We start from the raw sequence: 21,255 nt of genomic DNA, 5'->3' as shown, positions 1-21,255 counted from the left end.
GAAAGAACCAAACATGGTGAACCTAGAAGTTGTGGTAGGCCAGACTGACAAACAGAAGAGTAGTAAATCACCTGGACCGGATGGTATACACCCCAGGGTTCTGAAAGAACTAAAAAATGAAATTTCAGATCTATTACAAGAAAATTGTAACCTATCATTAAAATCATCCATTGTACCTGAAGATTGGAGGGTGGCCAATGTAATCCCAATATTTAAAAAGGGCTCCAGGGGTGATCTGGGAAACTACAGACTGGTGAGCCTGACTTCAGTGCCGGGAAACATCATGGAAACGGTTAAAGAATAAAATCACAAAACATTTACACAGGCATAGTTGAATGGGACAAAGCTAGCATGGATTTACCCAAGGGAAGTCTTGACTCACAAATTTCCTTTTTTTTTTTTTTTTTGAAGTGGTTAATAAACATGTGGATAAAGGTGAACCAGTAAATGTGGTGTATTTGGATTTTCAGAAGATGTTTGACATGAGAGGCTTCTAAGAAAACTAAAAAGTCATGGGATAGGAGGCGATGTCCTTTCATGGATTACAAACTGGTTAAAAGACAGGAAACAGAGAGTAGGATTGAATGGTCAATTTTCTCAGTGGAAAAGGGTAAACAGTGGCATGCCTCAGGGATCTGTACTTGGACCGGTGCTTTTCAATATATATATAAATGATCTGGAAAGGAATATGAGGAGTGAGGTGATGAAATTTACGGATGACACAAAATTATTCAGACTAGTTAAATCTCAAGTGGATTGTGATAAATTACAAGAGGACCTTGCGAGACTGAAAGATTGGGCATCCAAATGGCAGATGAAATTTAATGTGGACAAGTGCAAGGTGATGCATATAGGGAAAAATAACCCTTGCTGTAGTTACACGATGTGGAGCTACTACCCAGGAAAAAGATCTAGGCATCATAGTGGATAATACATTGAAATCATCAGCTCAGTGTGCTGTAGTGGTCTTAAAAATGAACATTAGGAATTATTAAGAAGGGAATGGAAAATAAAACGGAAAATGTCATAATGGTATATAACTTAGCGACGGTATAGAAAAGTTTTTTGTTTGTTTTTTTTTAAATAATGCTTCTGTATCGCTCCATGGTGAGACCGCACCTTGAATACTGTGTACAATTCTGCTCTCCACATCTCAAAAAAGATATAGTTGGACTGGAGAAAGTGCAGGGAAGGGCGACTAAAATGATATGGGGCATGAAACGGATGTCCTGTGAGGAAAGGCTAAAGAAGTTAGGGCTGTTCAGTTTGGAGAAGAGACGGCTGAGGGGGGGGATATGATACATGTCTACAAAATCATGAAAGGACTTGAACTGGTAAATGTGAATCAGTTATTTACTCTTTCAGATAATAGAAGGACTAGGTGTACACCATGAAGTTAGCAAGTAGCTCATTTAAAACAAATTGAAGAAATTTATTTTTCACTCAGCGCATAGTTAAGCTCTGGAATTCATTGCCAGAGGATGTGGTTAGTGCAGTTAGTGTAACTGGGTTTGGATAAGTTCTTAGAGGAAAAATCCATAAACTGCTATTAATTAATAAGAAATAGTAGCTTGAGATATATTTAATGTTTGGATACTTGCCAGGTTCTTGTGGCCTGGTTTTGGCCTCTGTTGGAAACAGGATGCTGGGCTTGATGGACCCTTGGTCTGACCCAGTATGGCATATCTTATGTTCTATGTATGGTAATTCATTCTCCCTCAAAACAGATTAACATTACAACTTGGCATCTAGCTTCTACCCCATTTTTCCCAGCAGCTTTGGGCCATAGTGTCCCCTGCTGCTTAGTGTTATTAAATGATAAGACACCCCTGCCCCCGCCATTAGGTGCATTAATTAATCAACCTTAGTGGTTCCTCAATGGGCTTGGACAGAATGTGTCCCATAACATCTTCCCATGCCTAGGGAATAGATTCATGGTGGAGGGCTTTTATTGTGCATAGCCAATGTGAATCAAAGGAGTGTGCTGCCAGGTGGGGTGTTAGTTTTCTGAATCTGGAGACCCTACAAAGCATGGCAAAGGTGGGTCGTTGCAATATATTCTATCAATACTGGTCACAACTCATGCTGTGTTCAGTGAAATGCAGGGTGGTCTTGCACCACAAGAGAGAGAGAAAGGGATATAACTCTTTCGTAATCCCAACCTACCTAGCACCCCACAAAGCCAAGGAGTAGCATTGGGGATTCAGATCTAGCAAGGAATCGCTGGTAGCCAGAACTTCCTGGTCGGGGCAGTGACCCTTCCTCTTGTAGTGAATGGGGTTAATTTTCAAAGCACTTTATAGCTCCTAAAGCCCTCTTCTATGTGCATAATCACACTTTGAAAATCAGAGCAGGCTCCTGCATATGTGAGAGAAACCTTATTTCACGTGTATTTGTAGCTGCAGTTGAAGCAGGCATTCCAGGAAGCAGCGGTAAGGAAGGAAAACATTTTCAATCATATGAACAAAGTTACAGCTCCTCATGTCCACACGTGTACCATGAATTTTCAAACATCCCTGCAGACCTTAGCCTTGTGGGAGTAGTTATAAAGTTACCTTCCCTAAGATTACACTTGGCATCCTTCCAAAAGCGCTAAAATCCTGCCGATACTACTGCGCAGTATTACAATCATTCTTCACAGCTCCAGTCTTTTTAGGAAACGTTTTGGTCCACCCTAAACATGCTCACAACAGAGATGTGGGGACTATGGAATATAAGGAATACAATTTTTTTTAACTAAATAAATAAGTAGAGAAATAAATAAATCAATGCAGGAGTTGCTTGCCCTCTCTTAGTCCCTTCCTCCCCCCACGACTGCTTTCCAGCACAGGGGCTCATCAGTAGGGATACCAAGCAGTGAGAAGCCACCATCAAACTGTGCATCTGTGTGAAGTCCCATTCCGTGGCCTGACCCAGTGCAGGTGAGCTGAGATTATCACACATTAGAGGGAATCAGACACAGCGCAGGGTGACATCCCATTCCGTGGCCTGACCCGGTGCAGGTGAGCTGAGATTATCACACATTAGAGGGAATCAGACACAGAAGAGCAGAAGTCCTGCAGCTCTTGGGCTATTTTTTTCTTTTTGTTTGGTCACATGCGACAAGTTAAGAGATTCTCAGCAGAGATGGAGCAGACAAAGTCACAGGTTTACATAGAAGGGAAAGTAGCCAGAATCACAATGGCGAAGGCGAGTGGTGTAGTGGAATCAAAGTTAGTACTTCAGCTGTCCTGAGCGCCTTCTGGAGAGTTTTGACCTGCATAGAGAGAAATAAATGAATGTGAGGCCTGGAAGTTTGCACGGAGAGCAATATTCACAAGTCTTTCTCTGAATAACACACAAGTGCGAGCCGTAAATATTGTGGGGAAAAGTATGCAGATTGCAGACGCATTCCTGGGAACAAAGAGCAACTACAAATGCGGTTTTCTCTTCTTTACTTGCAGAGAAAGCAAATAATTTGTGCCGCAATTTATTTATTTTAAATATGTTTAATAATCTGCCTATCAATACTCCTAGGTGCGGAAAGACTGAACATACATCATTAAAATCAACTGCTTCCCTGCAAAGAGGACATTAGCGAGGCTGGCGGAGTTAGAGAGAGAGGATGGAGGGAAAAGAAAAAGCAACATAAGGAAGGTGTAAGAAAAGGCTACAAGGGGCAAAGAAAGAAAAAACCCCTCCCCCACTCCCCTTCCCCCCAAAAAAAAAACCACGCAGAAAATAAAACAAAAAAACTCCCCAAAACACAGCAGAATTACAGAGTAAAAACATAAATCCTCTATAAAAACTACTTTCCCTCTCGCTAATTGTTTTCCCCCCACCCATGGGATGACCAAGGTGGTACCAGCAGGGTCCAACATCCCAGAAAGCAACCAGATCAGTGCCAGCAAGTTGGTGGTAGCCCCAGGATTGCCCAAGGAAGGAAGAGATGGCACCAACTCACAAACCTACAGACAGACTGCACCATCGTGAAAGATGAACTTAGACTGGCTCCATCATTAAGTATTGCCCAAGGAAGGAAGAGACGGCCCCAACTCACAAACCTACAAACAGACTGCACCATCGTGAAAGATGAACTTAGACTGGCTCCATCATTAAGTATTGCCCAAGGAAGGAAGAGACGGCCCCAACTCACAAACCTACAGACAGACTGCACCATCGTGAAAGATGAACTTAGACTGGCTCCATCATTAAGTATTGCCCAAGGAAGGAAGAGACGGCCCCAACTCACAAACCTACAGACAGACTGCACCATCATGAAAGATGAACTTAGACTGGCTCCATCATTAAGTTATATTCTTCCAGCTGAAGACTTTTGTACAGTCTTCAGTTGTTTATTCATTCTTGTAACTCCTTGTAAGTGGGTTTGTCAACGTGTCAAATCAGGGCCCTGCAACTACTGCAGAATATGGCAGTCGACTGTGTCTTGCCTATCAGTGAACATATGAAGCTTGTACAGTGCGTGGAGTTAAAACTTATTAACATTTACTTTACAAAGCTCCTCATTATTTATCCAAACATCTATTCACATATATTCCCCTGCACTCAATATGCTCTAAGGACAAGCTTCTGCTTAAAATTTCTACTATAAAAGGAAACACACAGTCCAGCCATCATGCATTTATTTACTTTTCACATTTATATACCGCATGACCCACTGAAGTGACTCACAAGCATACATTCATAAGCGTAAATCAAACATTAAAAAAAATACTAAGATACACTGAGCAAATATAACATTGCATATCATAAAAGATGGTAAATAAGTAATTGTCTCAACAATGGGGTAACATGCTCATATCGGGGTGCTCCCAAAATCAAACGAGCAGAAAAGTTTTGTAAGAGTTGCATTGCTCGTGTTTGAGTGTTAGACCAATGTACAAAGAATTACAATAGTCAATGGATGTAAGGATGAAAACTTGCAGAAGATTTTGCAAGTCAGCAATATCCAAAAAAGACTTTAAATGTCAAAGTAGTTTTAGCTTTTATTGTTTTAAATTGATAAACATTTTTATCTGCCATCTAGTTTACCCTTTGAAGTGGCAAATATCAATTGGCTTCCAGTTATGCAACAAATCAAAGTCAAGGTTATAATGCTTTTTTATAAATTAATTTCTAATGCAGCATCGTAACATCTGTCCGCTTTATTCAAAAAATACGTTCCTTCATAAGCATTAAGATACTCTAGACAACAACTAATTCGTTTGCAGCAAACTTGAAAGCGAGCCATATCAGTAATTGGTCTAACATTATAGAACATGCTCACAGATGAACTAAAAATCATTCAGGATATTAAAATGTTTAGGAAGAAAATAAAAGGTTTTTTTTTTCATAGAGCTTTTTAATTAGTATTTGGGCTTTAATCATGTAATTTTACATTGTTATTATGTTTTTTTAAATGCTTTGATTTTGTTTCACGTTTAATGTAATCTGATTAGAATGGCTTGTCACACAAGCAGAATATAAGTATTTTAAATTAATTAATTAAAAAGAGCTATAGAGTTCGTACAACAATAAAATTGTTATCTACTTGATAAAGCTCCTTACCCAGAGGGCAAATTAAAAGCTATTTTAAACAGGTGAGCTTTCAAGAGCTTTCTAAAAGCTTAAGAGACTTCCTTGCGAAGTGCCAAAGGAAGCTGATTCCATGAAGTTGGGCCCATTATAAAGAGGAGTCTTTCTCTAGATTAATCAAGCTTATCTAGGCAATGGCTCGGTATGTCAAGAAGACACTGCTCAGATGACATTATATTTCCAGAGGGTCGGTGCATTTTAAACAGGGCACTCATACTTGCAGGTGCATCATCAGTTAGAACCTTCAATTGCACCCATCATTCAACTGGAAGCCAATGGAAAGCATACAGAATGAAGAAATATGTTCAGTTCTAGAAGATCCTGAAAGCACCATAGCCAATGAATTCTAGATCACCTGTAAAGCTTTTATTGTATACTGAAGTAGCGCTAGAGTTGCATAGTTCAGCTTTGATATAATGGAAGAATTACTTACCTGATAATTTCGTTTTCCTTAGTGTAGACAGATGGACTCAGGACCAATGGGTTTATGCTCCCCTACCAGCAGATGGAGACAGAGTCAGGTTTCAAGGCTGACGTCACCCTAGATACACCCCCATAATGACCTCAGTCCTTCAGTATTCACTTCAAAAGCCACTGCAGACATACTACTGAAAGAACTTGATTTAAAAACTTGATTAAAAATGGATAACTGTAACTCTACTCAACCAAACACTGAACCCCAGTAAGATTATACATGCCCTGGCATAGGGACTGGACGACCGCTTACCTGTAACCTCTTGGACTAGATATCCACTCCACATGCGAATCCTTGGCACCGTTCTTGGGCAGCCATGAGTGGGATGCTGAGTCCATCTGTCTACACTAAGGAAACCGAAATTATCAGGTAAGTAATTTCTCCATTTCCTAGCATGTAGCCAGATGGACTCAGGACCAATGGGATGTACAAAAGCTACTCCCGATCAGGGTGGGAGGCTGCCCGCAGTCCAGTTAACACTGCCCTTGCAAAGGCTGTGTCCTCTTAGACCTGAACGTCCAGGCAATAGAACCTGGAGAAAGTTGCTGCATGGCAGATGTCGATGGAAGACAGTAGTCTAGTTTCCGCCTATGATACTGCCTGAACCCTAGTTGAATGAGCTTTAACCTTAAAAGGGTAATGGTTTTCCTGCATCTACATAGGCTCCTGTGACTATCTCCTTAATCCAGCGAGCTACTGTAGCCCCCGAAGCTGGTTTGCCCTGCTTCTTTCCAACGAGAAGGACAAACAGGTGATCCGTCTTTTGGACTGGTTCTGAAACTTCCAGATAACACACCAAAAGCCTACTGAGTCAAATGGCGGAGGAGGCTGTATTCTTCCACCTCCTTGTGCCTATCCAGGGATGGCAACAAAATGGACTGATTCAAATGAAACTCAGAGACAACCTTGGGCAAGAAGGATGGAATGGTTATGAAGCTGTAACGCTCCTGGAGTCTTCCGGAGGAATTGTTCCTGGCATGACAACGTCTGTATTTTCGAGATGCGACCTGTCTGGCATATTGCCACCAGGAACACTGTTTTCAGGGTCAACAAGTACAAGGAAAGATTGCGCAGCGGCAAAAAGGAGGGCCCTGCCAAAAACTCCAAAACTAGATTAAGATTCTACAAGGGAACTGGCCACCGTAGGGTTGGCCGGAGGTGCTTCACCCCTTCCACAAAACAGTCTGGATGAGCCAAAAGGCGGGTTCCATTCACCTCGCCCCTGAAACAAGAGAAAGCCACTACCTGGACCTTCAAGGAGTTAAGGGTCAAACCTTTATTCAAGCCATCCTGCAAAAAATCCAGAATTAGTGGGATTTTGACCGTCCGAGGGGAAACAACACGTTCCTCGCATCAGGCCTCAAATACTCTCCAGACCTGCACATACGTTAGGGACATAGAGAAATTCCGTACGTGGTGTACGGTTGCAATTACTGCTGCCGAATATCGGGCGAGCTTTCTCAAGGGCCAGATCATAAGACAGAATAGAGTCGGATCCTTGTGAAGGACCAGTCCCTGCTGTAGCAGGAGTCTGTGCGGTGGAAGGCAAAGTGGGTCTGCACCAGGAGTTTCCGCATGTCTGCATACCATGGACGCCTGGGCCAATCTGGAGTTACTAGTATGACCAATTCCCTGTGGTGCTCGATTCTGTGAAAAACCCTGCCCAACAGGGGCCATGGAGGGAAGGCGTATAGCAGCTCCTCTTCTGGCTAGGTCTGAACGAGGGCGTCGATCCCCAGGGACCACTGATCTCTTCTGCGACTGAAGAATCTGGGAACCTTCGCATTGTGAGATGCAGCCAGCAGGTCGATGGACAGGAGACTTCAACAATCTACCACCAGCTGACACTGCCCACTCTCCTGGACCCAGACTCTCCCTGCTTAGAAAATATGCTCTGCCATTGTCTTTTCCTGCGATGTGGGAGGCTGAGATCATCTGTAGATGCATTTCTGCTCATTCTATAAGGACTTGCTGGCTTTTGGTTCCAACCCTGGCAGTTGATGTAGGCTACCATTGTTGCATTGTCCAACATTACACTTACCGCTTGACCCTGGAGAAAGTGGCTGAATTGTAGATATGCCAATCTGACTGCCCAGGCTTCCAGGTGATTTATGTTCCAGAGTGCCTCTTCCTGGGCTGTCAGCTCCTTATAGTGAGCTCCCCAACCCTGGAGGCTCACGTCGGTCGTGAGGACCAGCCAGTTTGGAGGGGATAGGGTTTCACCCCTGACCAGATGAGCTTCCTGCAGCCACCACTGGAGCCGGGAACAATATCGGGACAGCATACCAAGCAAGATGACTGGAGGAAGTCTTACCGAAACCCTTCCAACGTCTCTGAATCAGGAGGCAATCCTCTTCTTTTTTTTTTTTTTTACTTACCTGGGTTCAGTGCTTACCAGCTGAGTACAGAGACGTCTCTGGCTACAAGGGGAGAAAGCTTTGGCTGACACCGCCATGCTCGGATTCCTGGACCTGCTGCCTTTCAGCTGCTTCAAAATCAAAGTCCACGCCTGGAACTGGCTACTGGACAAAGGCACGCCTCTGAGGGATCTTGGAAATCACTTCAGGAATTCTAAGCTGGGGGAGGGAACTTTAGGTATCACCGCAGGAGAGCGGGAGTCTATCTTTCTCCAATTTAAAGGTAAAATTTCTTCTTCTAAAGAGTATGGTGATCCCAATAGGGAAAGCACGTCCACATCTGCTGGAGACGGAGAGATACTGGAGGGCTGAGGTCACTGCAGGGGATGTATCTAGGGTGACGTCAGCTTTGAAACCTGACTCTGTCTCCATCTGCTGGCAGGGGAGCACATAACCCATTGGTCTTGAGTCCATCTGGCTACACGCTAGGAAAATTAAGTTAGACATCTGCATCCCCAATTAGCAGGCATACATCATTACTGGGGGCAGGGGCTTTTTATGTCACTTGGATCCGTTCTTACCGTATTGTGCCAGCAAGCAGGGGATTGAAGGCATATAACCAGTCACTGATGTCCTTGTCATTAATAGCCTGAAGCAATAGTCCCCCGATGCTTTTGTGCACACTGCGAAGGTATTGGGGGTCTGAAAGACGACATAGATGTTAATGTTATTTACTTCCCAGTTGTGGATCCTACACCACCAGCTTTTCCTAGTGGAGACCCAGATTTAAGAAGAGCTTCAGGTCTCTTGTTCCTCAGACAGGGTGAGGGACCACACTCAAGATCCTCCCCCCCCACCCCCTTTACCTGCATTTATATGTAGCACACTTTAGTGCAAATACAGGCAAATTCTAGCTACAGGTTGATGTGAGAAAGGAAGATGAAGATAGAACCCAAGAATGAGGCAGTCCATCCCACAAGCCTGACCTCAGACTAAGACCCCAATTTGTTCCAGGTGGAGATAGGCATGAGGGTGAAGGAAGATGGCAGTTACATTGATATACTCACAACATGTGAGCCTTAGTTTTTGAAGGAATGGTTGGGGGCAGAGGTTACACAGACCTTGACCATGACCTTCTGGTCTTCACTGTATTGCACCTGCGCCGTAGACAAGTTTATGATGCCTCGCTCCACGGGATCCTTGTCACTGTTGTAAACGAAGACATATGGGCGCCGGACTACCACAAAGTGCTTGACCCAGGAGTTAGATTGTGGCTCCCTGAAGAGCAGGTACCCCTTCTTTGAGACTATGGTCCTTCAATTTCCAATATAACAATTAGAAAATCATTACATACATTAAAACAAAGAGCTATCCCTACCAAACAAAGAAACCAAAAAAGCCCAAGCTGGAAGTGGTAGCAGGGTGCAATATGATTAACAGAAGCCTCCAGTGATCAGCTAGGTACTGCTGATGTAGGGACAACAACCATCTCTCACTGGTTTCCTCCAATACAGAAAAAAACAAAAAAGACTGTTCTGTAGTGCTTAGAGTGTAATCCTACAGAAGCCCAACTTATGCTCTAGCACTGGAAGGCTTAATATCCTACAGTATTCTATGGCGCTAAACTTCATACCCTAAAGAATCCTGCATTACTTAGGTGACTTTGACTAGTACTTGGGAGCGAGGACTCACCCCGGCCTTAGCTCTTCAATATCAGGAACCAGGTTGAGAAATTCATTCTTGCCAGCCCTGGCCAAATAGGAAGTCTCCACTGTAGGCGGCAACTGAAACTGTTCAAACTCTGTGCAAGGACTGGAAGCCCAAGAATTTGCTTCTGGTGTCCTGGAGGGAAGAAATGTTGAAATTAAGATGCACGGCAGATGTGGTGAGAAAAAGAGCCCAAGGTTACTACTGCTGAAATAAATCTAAGATCCCCTCTTTCCTGCTGACCGTCAGTGTGTCTGTCCTCAGAGGTCAGGTGTTATACTCACTTCTGGTCCAAGGAAGGGCAGGTAGATGAAGGAGTAAGTGTGGCACTACTGAAACTGGACACAGAGGGATCCCGGCCAATTGGAGAGATATCAGACAGCTGTAATACAGATAGAAAGCAAGAGCAGGTATTAAGAGTTGTGCCTCAAGTCCAGAGCTTACAATGAGGAGCACACTTTAAACAGACCCAACTTCTTTCCATGGAGCTCAGCAGGGCTACAATCACAAAATGTTTCTGCTCTGTTCATACAGGTGCACAATCCAGTGAGTCCCAGCTGAGAGTCTTCATAACGGGCCATAGCTCAGTACCATATTCTTACATTATAACCATATTTCCACTCCCAAAAGTGATATACTCCACCTCCTGGCTCAATCGTGCTGTGCAGCATACTTGTAACCACTTTACTAAGTCTGTGTGTCATTCCCTGTACGTACCAGGATCAGTCCAGACCGCTGGGTTGTGTCTCCCTTCCAGTAGATGGAGTCAGAGCAAAAACTGAAAAGGCAACCCCTCTTAACTTGGTGTGCCACCTGCGATCCAGCAGAGGAGGTCGGCAGAACCTGCGGTCCTGATCCTATCATATTATTTCCTTTTTAGTTATTCTCAGAGTTGTTATCTCTCCTTTCCCTTTGCATTATAGCCTTGGCTACATCAAGTTTGTTAAAAAAAAAAGTTTTTAGTTTTCATTCTTGCCTAGTGAAAGTGTTCTCCTCCCAAGGCAGCTGCAGCCTTGCTGGACGTACGGCTGGGGCTGGACACCCCGATAGCCAAATCCCCGGAGGCGCGGTCTACTCTGGTGAGTGGGGAATTAACCAGTGAGCCGGTCCCTCCCCCCTGTGTCCCGAGACGTTGCATTCATCGGGTGAGCTTGGCGCTCTCACGTTCCGGGAGGCTGAATTTTCGGCGGTTCTCGCTGTCTTTAAATAACTTTAATTTTATTTCCTTTACCTCCGGGCCGTTTTGGGAGCCGCCAGGATGCCACAGGGGTTTTCGTGCTCCGCAAATGGGGCTCAGGGCTGCATCTTTCGCGCAATGGTTTGTTGTGCCTGCTGCCTCCCGGGGGGGGGGGGGAGGGAGGCTCGTCAGGGAGGGTTCCATGGCGGTTTTAGTGCAAAGGTCCGACTGGTGATCCTCGATTGCGGGTGGCCCCGTTCCCGGATCGCGTGGGAACGGCAGCCATTTTGTCCGTCTCCTGTCTCCCTGCAGGGGGGAAGGGAGTCCCCCTCCTTCCCCGCTTTCTCCACCCAGTTTAAGCCCTGTTAGGCCGCGCAGTATAAGGCGTGCCTCTCCTCCGAACCCTCCCCCCCCCCCCGGCTGAACCCTTAAAGGAACAGGTGCCTTTTTCGTCCAAATTTATATTGTTGATGCACAAGGCCTTCTTGGAGGCCGAGGCACAGGCAGGAGGATACCTGAGCCTCCACCCGCAAAGATCGCTAAACGAGCCGCAGCTCCCAATGTCCCTTTGGCCCCTGCGGGGACTCTGGATCCTGAGTCCCGCAGAATCCTTCCCAGGACCTGCTCCTCCCAAATCCAGACGGGGATGTCGATGAGTCAACCCGGTAGAGGGGAAACGATCCCCGTGTTTTCCACTTATTTAGGCGGGAGGAGCTGGAAGGTGATGCCCAACAATCCAAGCATGAAGCCCTGTCGAGGGGAATCCTATCCTCTTGGGGCTGCGGACCCCTCCCAAAACATTTCCCTTTCACCCCGATGCTTCATGCAGCTAGTGACCCGGGAGTGGGGATCTCCTAAGGCGACCCTGCGGTGGGGAGGGTGATGGAAAAACTCTACCATTGCCCGATGAGTCCTTGGACATTCTCAGGATCCCCAAGGTGGTCGCGTCGGTCTCTGCTGTCACTAAGCGGACGACCATTCCCGTGACTGAGGTGACTGCTCTTAAAGATTTACAGGATAGGAGACTTGAGGTTTCTTCTCAAAACGGATCTTTGAGGTGTCAGCACTGTGTGTTTCGGGGCGGCTGTCTGCAGTAGACCACGCATCGGGCAACCCTTGGGTGGCTACAACAAATGCTCACCTCTCAGGAGTTGCCTCCAGATGAGGCTGACCAGGCAAATAGGATGGAATCCGTGGTGGCTTACACTGTGGATTGCTTTATATGATTTGCTCTGGGCTTCTTCGCACAACATGGCTACGGCAGTTTCAGCCAGGTGGCTTCTCTGGCTTCGAAACTGGTCAGCTGACGTTTCTTCCAAGACCCAATTGGGCAATCTTCCTTTTAAAGGGAAATTGTTGTTTGGGGATGAGCTGGAAGCCCTCATCAAGTCTCTGGGAGAGAACAAAGTGTATAAGTTGCCGGAGGATAAGCCAGGTCCTCCAGAGCCTTTGGTTCGGCGTGTTTCCCGGTTTCGGAGACAGCGCAGATTTCGGCAGGCTAGGGCTCCAGCCTTCCCGCACCGACAACAGACTCAGAGATCTCAGTCTTGGCCTACTTCCCTTCGCGGCACAGGCCCTTCCCGTGACGGGGGGCTCATCACGAAGCCGCGGGGGGAAAGCCGTCCCAATGAAGTTGTTGCAGACCCTCTCCCCGGTTCCAGTGGTGGTGCGGGCCACCTCTCACTATTTCTCGAGAAGTGAAGTCAAGATTACGTCAATCCACGTGGGTTCCTCAGTATAATCGATAGCGGCTACTACGAGTTGGATTTTGCCCGCCCGTTACGGGATCTGTTCCTGTCGTCACCCTGCGGGTCTCGAGCCAAGCGAGAAGTGGTAAGTCAAAACCCTGGATACGGTTGAAATACCTGGGAGCCATAGTGCGGGTCCTCCGGAGGAGCACAGGTCCAGCAGGTACTCCATCTATTTTGTGGTCCCAAAGAAGAAGGGATCCTTTCATGCGATTTTGGACCTGAAGAAGGTCAACGGGGCTCTTCGGGGTACCTCCGGTTCTTGCATGGAGACTCTCCGCTCGGTCATTGCGGCCGTCCAGTCAGGAGAATATTTGTCCTCTTTGGACCTAACAGAGGCGTATCTTCACTAGGGATCCGCGAGTGTCAAAGATTCTCCGGTTCATGGTTTTGGGGGAATGCTATCAGTTCCAAGCGCTCCCGTTTGGATTGGCGACAGCTCCACGAGTCTTCACCAAGGTGATGGTGGTGGTAGCTACAGCCCTCAGGCGGGAGGGGATCTTAGTTCACCCCTACCTGGACGATTGGCTCATACGGGCGAAATCGGAACACCTCTGTCGGATGGCGGTACGCACAGTTTTGCTCCAACTCCAATCCTTGGCTGAGTGGTCAACTTTGCCAAGAGCCAGTTGATCCCGTCTCAGGTCCTGAACTTCTTAGGACCACGGTTCGATACATCGGTCCGGCAAGGTCTTCCTCACCCAGGAGAGGATGATCAAGTATTGGCGCAAATCCGTCGGCTCTTGTCGCTAACCACTTCCCAGAGTGTGGGATTATTGCAAGTACTTGGGTTCCATGGCATCTACTCTGGAATTAGTTTCCCTGGGCGTTCCACATATGAGACCTTTACAGAGGGTGTTGCTTTCTCGTTGGGATCCGAAATCGGAGGAGTCCAGCTATGGTTGCCCCTCTTGGAACCCGCCAGGTCCAGTCTCAATTGGTGGTTGATTCCAACCCACTTGCAACGGGGGATGGGAACCTGGAGGAACCACAGTGGATGATCGTGACTGGCAGATTGCTGGGGGAGCGGTCTGCCAGTCCAAGACCACTCAGGGCCGATGGAATGACTTATCAGGCCAACATGGTCCATCAATCGATTGGAGACCAGTGTGGTTCACCTAGCGTTACACGTTTTTCTCCCTCTGGTTAGTCAACGGTCGGTGCGAGTAGATTGTCGGACAACACGACGGACCGTGGCCTTACATCAACTGTCAGGGAGGAGGAAACCAAGAGCCGGCTAGTGCCCTTGGAGGCTGACCGCCTTATGGCCTGGGCAAAGCACCATCTGGTCTGGCTACTGGCCTCACACATAGCCAGGATAGACAACATTCAGGAGCGATTTTTCTCAGTCGCCAGCATCTGGATCCCGGCGAGTGGGAGCTGTCCGAAGCAGCCTTCCAGCTTCCTCACTCGTTGCTGGGGTGTTCCTCACCTGGACTTGATGGTGGACTCAGAGAAATGCAAAGGCAGCTCGGTTTTTCAGTCGTCTGAGAGATCACGGGTCGCAAGTGCTGGATGGCCCTCCGTCCTTCCGTGGCCCTTGCGACGTTCTGCTGTACGTGTTTCCCCCTGGCCACTAGTGGGCAAGGGTCTTGCGTCGGATAGAAGCACACGTAGGATCAGTTCATCCTCGTGGCTACAGAGTGGCCCCGACGGCCATGGTTTGCAGATCTGATCAACTTGGCGATTGACGGTCGGTTCGTCTCCAACCATCTTCCGAATCTTCTTCAGCAAGGTCCAGTATTTTTCAATTGCGAGGATCGCTTTGTCTTGCGGCCTGGCTTTATGAGAGGAGGACCAGTTGAGAAAGAGGGAGTATTTCTGATTCAGTTATCTCTACCCTCCTGCAAGCGTGGAAATCGTCCACTTCACTGCATAGTTCGAGTCTGAAGGGTTTTCGACTCTTGGTGCGCGGGTTGAATGTGTCCCCGTGTCGGGCTTCGGTGGGATCATATTCTAGCCTTTTTGCATGATGGCCCTGAAGAAAGGTTGGCTTGCAGTTCTCTCAGGGTTGCAGGTCGCGGCCCTAGGGTGTCTGCGGGGAAAGGTTGATGTTTTGTCACCTGGCAGCTCATCCGGACCTATCCTGTTTTTTGAAGGGGGCTAAACACTTGAATCCTCTGGTCAGAAAGGTCTACCTTCGTGGAGAGTTTAAATTTGTTCTCCCGTGGCTTATGTGGTCTTCCATTTGAGCCTCTTCAAGCAGGCCACGTTGAAGGACCTGACTCTCAAATGGTTTTCCTGGTGGTGATCACCCTCCGCAAGGCAGGTCTCGGAGCTTCAAGCTTTATCCTGTCTGGAACTGTATCTCTGTATTTCGGAGGAACCGGGAGCTTCTCTGCAAACAGTGCCATCTTTCCTGCAAGGTGTGGGTGTCAGGATTTCATTTGAATCAGACGGTTAGAGTTGCCTGCTTTCCCGAATTTGGATCCTTGTTCTCCTGCAGAAGGATCTGCAAAGATGGGATGTGCAGCGGGTTCTCCTTCACTATCTGGAGGGTACCAACGCTTTTCGGTTGTTCCGATCATTTGGTTGGTCTTATGGAGTGGCTCTAAGAAGGGTCAGAAGGCGTCAAGCTACTGTTGCTAGGTGGTTGAAGGAGGCCATATTACCTCCACTTATATCGGTATCACCCACGCCATACCGGAACGGTTGAGGCGCATTCCACCAGATCTCAGGCAGCTTCTTGGGAAGAGAGCCAGTTTGTCTCGTCACATGAGATTTGTAGAGCAGCCACTTGGAAATCGTTGCATACCTTTGCTAAGCATTACCAGTGTTGGACTTTTTGGGATCCAGATGTCGACTGCTTTGGCAGCAGCAGTTTCATTCTAGGCGGGACTCTCCAAGTCCCACCCCAATTAGGGCAGCTTGGGTACATCCCAGCGGTCTGGAACTGATCCTGGTATGTACAGGGAAAGGAAAATTGGTTTCTTACCTGCTAATTTCGTTCCTGTAGTACCAAGGATCAGTCCAGACGCCCCGCCCCTTGGAGCTTGGAGAGTCCAGTACCTATAGGGATTTTTTCCTCTGCAGAATTATTTACGTAATGGCCATTCGCGTTGGCATAGGAAGGTTGTCTTCCTTGTACATATGTTCTGCGTTTTACGGGTTTCTTTCGGTTGGCCGAACAATTTGATGTAGGCCATTGGTTTTTTTACATTGGTTTTTTACGTTGGGGTTTTATCCTCACCATTTGTTATTCTGCTATGGTATGGATTATAATGAAGGATCGCAGGTGGCACACCAAGTTAAGAGGGGGTGCCTTTTCAGTTTTTGCTTTGACTCCATCTGCTGGAAGGGAGGACACAACCCAGCAGTCTGGACTGATCCATGGTACTACAGGAACGAAATTTAGCAGGTAAGAACCAATTTTCCTTTCTTCCCATCTGGCCATACTGAAGTCTCACTTTAAAAAACACTTTTAGATTGCTTTTAAATCTTTAAATATTGGCTGTTCCAGATCCTAGCCTACTGTGATAATTGTAAAAAATTTCCTGAAGCGTATTGTTTTGTCTTGACTAGACAATAAGCTCCATGGAGCAAGGACAGCCTCTTACCTGTATCTGTACAAAGTTGCATACATTTAGTACTTCTATAGAATTAAATAATAGCAGCATAAAATAATTATATAAAGAAAAATAATACAATAAGCTTTTTTCCTTCAAAACAGCATGGATGAAGGGAATATCTATTATAATCAGTCAACAGAAAGGAGTCAACCTTTGTATCAAGCAATCACTATGCTGGAATAACATTTTTAAACCCAATCCTAAGGATCATTAAAAGCCAAAGAAGAATCAGAATCGAAAAGATGAGAGGCATTAGTAAAATACTGGCATGAACTCCTTGCAACTTAGCTCCATATCCCATGTGATCTGTGCCCAGTGAATGGTACATTTGGGACTCTTAACCCACTGCAACACTGAATCATATACCACCTCTCCTTTGCAATTAAGAACATAAGAAGCTGCCATACTGGGTCAGACCAAGGGTCCATCAAGCCCAGCATCCTGTTTCCAACAGTGGCCAATCCAGGCCACAAGAAACTGGCAAGAACCCAAAAACTAAGGGGCCAATGCAATAATCTTCGCAGAAAGCAGGCGCTGACTTTTCATTTATTTCATCCAGGAACTTTATCTCTCTAGAGTCTAGCACATCCTGATGTTTCGCTTACCCAGTAAATATTGGGGTAACTGAAATCTCCCATTATTACCGCACTACCAATTTGGTTAGCTTCCCTAATTTTCTTAGCATTTCACTATCAGTCTCACCATCTTGACCAGGTGGACGGTAGTATACTCCTATCACTGTCTCTTCCCCCAACACACAAAGGATTGCTACCATAAAGATTCGATTGTACATTTAATCTCATTGCAGGATCTTTATCCTGTTGGACCTCTCTGCCATCCTGGACAAAGCGGCCACCCCGCCACCAAGATGCTCCTCTCTGTCATTGTGATATAATTTGTACCCCAGTATAGCACTGTCCCATTGGTTATCCTCTTTCCACCATGTCTCTGAGATGCCAATTAATTCTATGTCATCATTCACTGCTATACATTCTAATTCTCCCATCTTACATCTTAGACTTCCAGCATTAGCATTTAACCATTTCAAAGTGAGTCTTTTCTTTGTATTTACATTCTGCTTTTCAGTTGATAGGGATAAATTGGAGAAATACTTACCTGATAATTTTCTATTCCTTAGTGTAGGCAGATGGACTCAGGACCAATGGGTTATGTGCTTGCTGCCAGCAGATGGAGATGGAGTCAGGTTTCAAAGCTGACATCACCCTAGATATAGCCCTGCAGTGACCTCAGCCATTCAATATTCTCTTCAAAAGCCACTGTGGACATACTATTGAAAATCTTGAATATAATTTAATAACCTTAATTAAGAACTGATTAAACTGGTGACAGTAAACTGTACTCAACCAAATATAAGCGCTGAATCCCAGCAATATTATAGATGCCCAGATCTAGAGATAGGGTAATGGCTTACCCATAACCTCTTGTTATCGAGATTCATGTGCGATTTCCGTTGGTGAGGGACTAGCCAGTTCGGTGGGATGGGCTTACACCCCTGCTAAGATGTACTTCCTCTAGCCACCACTGGAGCCGGAACATACGTCCATTGGTAGGTGGAGGCGAATCGGGTAGGTCTTGAGACAGTGGGTTCCAACATGACCGCAGGAAGCGTAAGGAGTATCCGCATGTGTGCCCTCGCCCACGGTACTACCTCCAGGGTTGACGCCAGAGCGAGGACCTGAGAGCTAGCTCCACACCCTGGTGCGCACTGTTTTTCGTTAAACTGACACCCTTGGCACATCAGTTTCCTTATCCTCGAGGGAGGGAGGAAGACCTTGTCCTGCTTTATGTTGAACCGGACTCCCAGGCACTCTAAGGACTGGGGGGGTGCTTGAGACTGCTCTTGACCATATTCATGGACCCAACCGAGTTCCTGAAGCAGGGATCTGACCCTGCTGGTCACCTGGCGGCTCTCTTCCAACGACTTCGCCTGTGATCAGCCAGTCATTTTAACTAAAGGTGCACCAAGATCCCTTCTTTCTTCAGTGCCGCCGTATGAACCACCATAATTTTGGAGAATGTTCTGGGGGCGGTTGCCAGGCCGAAGAGCAATGCCTGGAACTGAAATTGGCGGCCCAGTACCAACAAAGCGTAGGAAACACTGAGGTTTTGGTGGATTTGAATATGAAGATAGGCCTCCGAGAGGGCCAGGGATGTTAAGAACTCTCCCGCTTGTACGGCCATATGACAGAGCGAAGAGTTTCCATGCAGAGGTGAATTACCGGCAGATGACGATGAACTTCTTGAGATCCAGGATGGGGCGAAATGAACCCTCCTTCTTGGGTACAATAAAATAAATGGAATAACAACCCCGTATTTTCCTGAGGTGGTACGGTACTGGGGTTATAGCCCTCAAACTGAGGAGCCTTATCAACGTGGATTCCACTGCCAGTTTTTTGTACAGGGAAGTGGCAAGGTGATAGCATGAACATGTCCCAAGGGATGCTGCGGAATTCTAGAGCATATCCTTCTCGTATGATGTCCAGTACCCATTTGTCTGACATGATCTTGACCCATCTCTGATAGAAGAGGGATAGTCAGCCCCCCTATCTCCTCGTTCCTGTGGCTGGGTCACCAAACTTCATTGGGGACATTTGGGTTGAACCTGAGCCCAAACCAGTTCCTCTTTTTGGTTATCAGCTCCAAAAGGACTGAGACCTTCCCGAGGGCCGAGATGTCTGAAATGACAAGATTTTGCAGGGCTGGAAGCACTGGGAGCCTCTGGTCTGATCCCTCATGGGCAAGGGGTGCTGTGACCTCTTTTTCTTATCTTCTGGTAGCCGAGGCACTGGAGATTCACCTCACTTACTGGCTAGCTTTTCCCAATTCGCTTCCAAATAGAAGGGATCCCTTAAGTGGCATCTTTGTAAGGTTTGCCTTAGAGTCGCATTCCGCTGACAAATTTCGCAGCCATAGCAGTCTTCTAGCTGCCACCACTGAGGCTACTCCTCTGGCCAGATCCAGCTTGCATTTAGTAGGTAGGCCATGGTGGGCTCCATCGCCTCTCTGGGATGCACCCCTGAGCTATCTGCCTCTTGAGAAAAACAGACACGAACAAGCCACCAGGGCACAACAGGAAGCAATCTGCAGTTTCATTGCTGTTGCGTCAACTACCTATCGTGTGCATCCTTCAAGGCCGTGCCACCCTGTACTGGGATAGTTGTTCACTTTGAGACGGCACAAAGCAGGGCATCCACTTTCAGGAAACGCAGGCGTACTTTGGCGGCCAGGTCCAGAGGGGTACAAGGCCTCCAAGGCCCGACCCTCCTTTAAAACTGGCTTCCTGGGCGTCCCACTCCAGGTCAATCAACTGCTGGATGTCTTCCAGCATCGGGAAATAGCAAAAGGCTTCCCGTAGAGACATCAGGATGGGATTCCTCTTGATTTCCCAGAGTCTTCAGGGTTTAGAAGACCAGGGCTAGCAATTCATCTTGCTTCTAATGTTAATAATTACCCAGGTCATTCTCTTGTCTGTTAAATTATGCCCCTCTATACATGGTTATTACATTTTTCCTTGTTAGCTCTTAGTTTTTTATACTCCAGTTCCTAGTTTACTGTAAAGCCTGTTTGCTGCATTTTTGTTATATGTAAACCGATGAGATGTTCACAACAACTGTCAGTATATAAAAATACTTAAATAAATAAATAAATCTCTGTGGAAAAACCGTAGCATGGTCCGGTATGGCTCCATGCCTGGAGATGGTTTCCCCGTCCTCCAATGAGCCTGCATCCTCATCATCATCCATGGTGCCTGGGTCCTTGTCAAGGATACCCTTTGGTGAGGCAAGACATGTCCCGAGGGATGCTGATAGGGCAGGGAGGACGAGGCCTTCCCAACTGGGGCTCAGACCAGGCAGGGGCAGCAGCTGACTGCGCCTAAACAAAGGCTTGAAGGCCCTGAAAGAATTTCACCTAAGAAAAGGTCGCTGGGTCCATACCTAGCCCAGGAGGAACTAGGGTAGGGGGGCCACTGAATTGCCCCTCTCCGGGATTGCTCAGATCCGGGGTGCTACCAGGTAAGGTCGTGGCTGACCAGTTTTCTGACTGGGAGGGGCCAGGCTTGGATAAGTTCTGAGAGTCCAGCCCTTCCTGGGCTTCTCACTGTGCTGATACAGGAAGGATTCTAGGTCAGACGGTGCAGCCCTAATATAGCACAAAGGAAATGTCGCTTGTGCTTCTTTGTTGCTGGAGCTATAGTTAACTGTAGCTTGGGCATTCAGCGGTTAGCGTCTGAGCTCAAGCGCGCACAAATCCGCCCCAACGCGCATAAGTATAAGAGTCCAGTTGTGCACGAATGTATGTATGTACTTATGCGCGCATTAGGCACCCAACAGGGCCGGCCCACTCCGCACGTACAGACGGTCAATGGGGAAAATGGTGCCGCACCAAACCGCACGCAATATGGTGTCGCCGCGGCCTGCCACATAGAGTGCCCACAGACTCTGAAGCAGGGCCTATCCCAGCAGGGGGGCCATTCAACCCGCTCGGAATCCCCCTTCCCTTGCCTTAACGGGATCGGGAACGTCGTTGGAACGGCGCGCCGAGCAAGGAGACCGGAGAAAAAAAACTTACTGAAGCCCCTCCGTCTCTGAATCGGAGGAGTTCTTCTTTACTTACCTGGGCTCAGCAC

The 21,255-nt window shown here is 46.9% G+C and overlaps 1 protein-coding gene across 1 annotated transcript in view; it reads right to left on the bottom strand.

Annotated features, from left to right (window-relative positions):
* Positions 1-1,574: 1,574 nt before the first annotated feature.
* Positions 1,575-21,255, bottom strand: part of KIF1B (kinesin family member 1B) — a 231,392-nt gene continuing 211,711 nt past the window's right edge. The window contains 6 exon segments of the mRNA XM_029579260.1: positions 1,575-3,256; positions 8,988-9,070; positions 9,073-9,108; positions 9,528-9,720; positions 10,099-10,248; positions 10,398-10,495. Coding sequence (XP_029435120.1) covers positions 3,214-3,256; positions 8,988-9,070; positions 9,073-9,108; positions 9,528-9,720; positions 10,099-10,248; positions 10,398-10,495 — 603 coding nt within the window. The 3' untranslated portion in view covers positions 1,575-3,213.

Source organism: Rhinatrema bivittatum, chromosome 15, assembly GCF_901001135.1.
Source record: "Rhinatrema bivittatum chromosome 15, aRhiBiv1.1, whole genome shotgun sequence".
Taxonomy (NCBI): domain Eukaryota; kingdom Metazoa; phylum Chordata; class Amphibia; order Gymnophiona; family Rhinatrematidae; genus Rhinatrema; species Rhinatrema bivittatum.
Note: the sequence above shows the minus strand (reverse complement) of the source record. Positions and strands in the feature narration are given on the sequence as shown.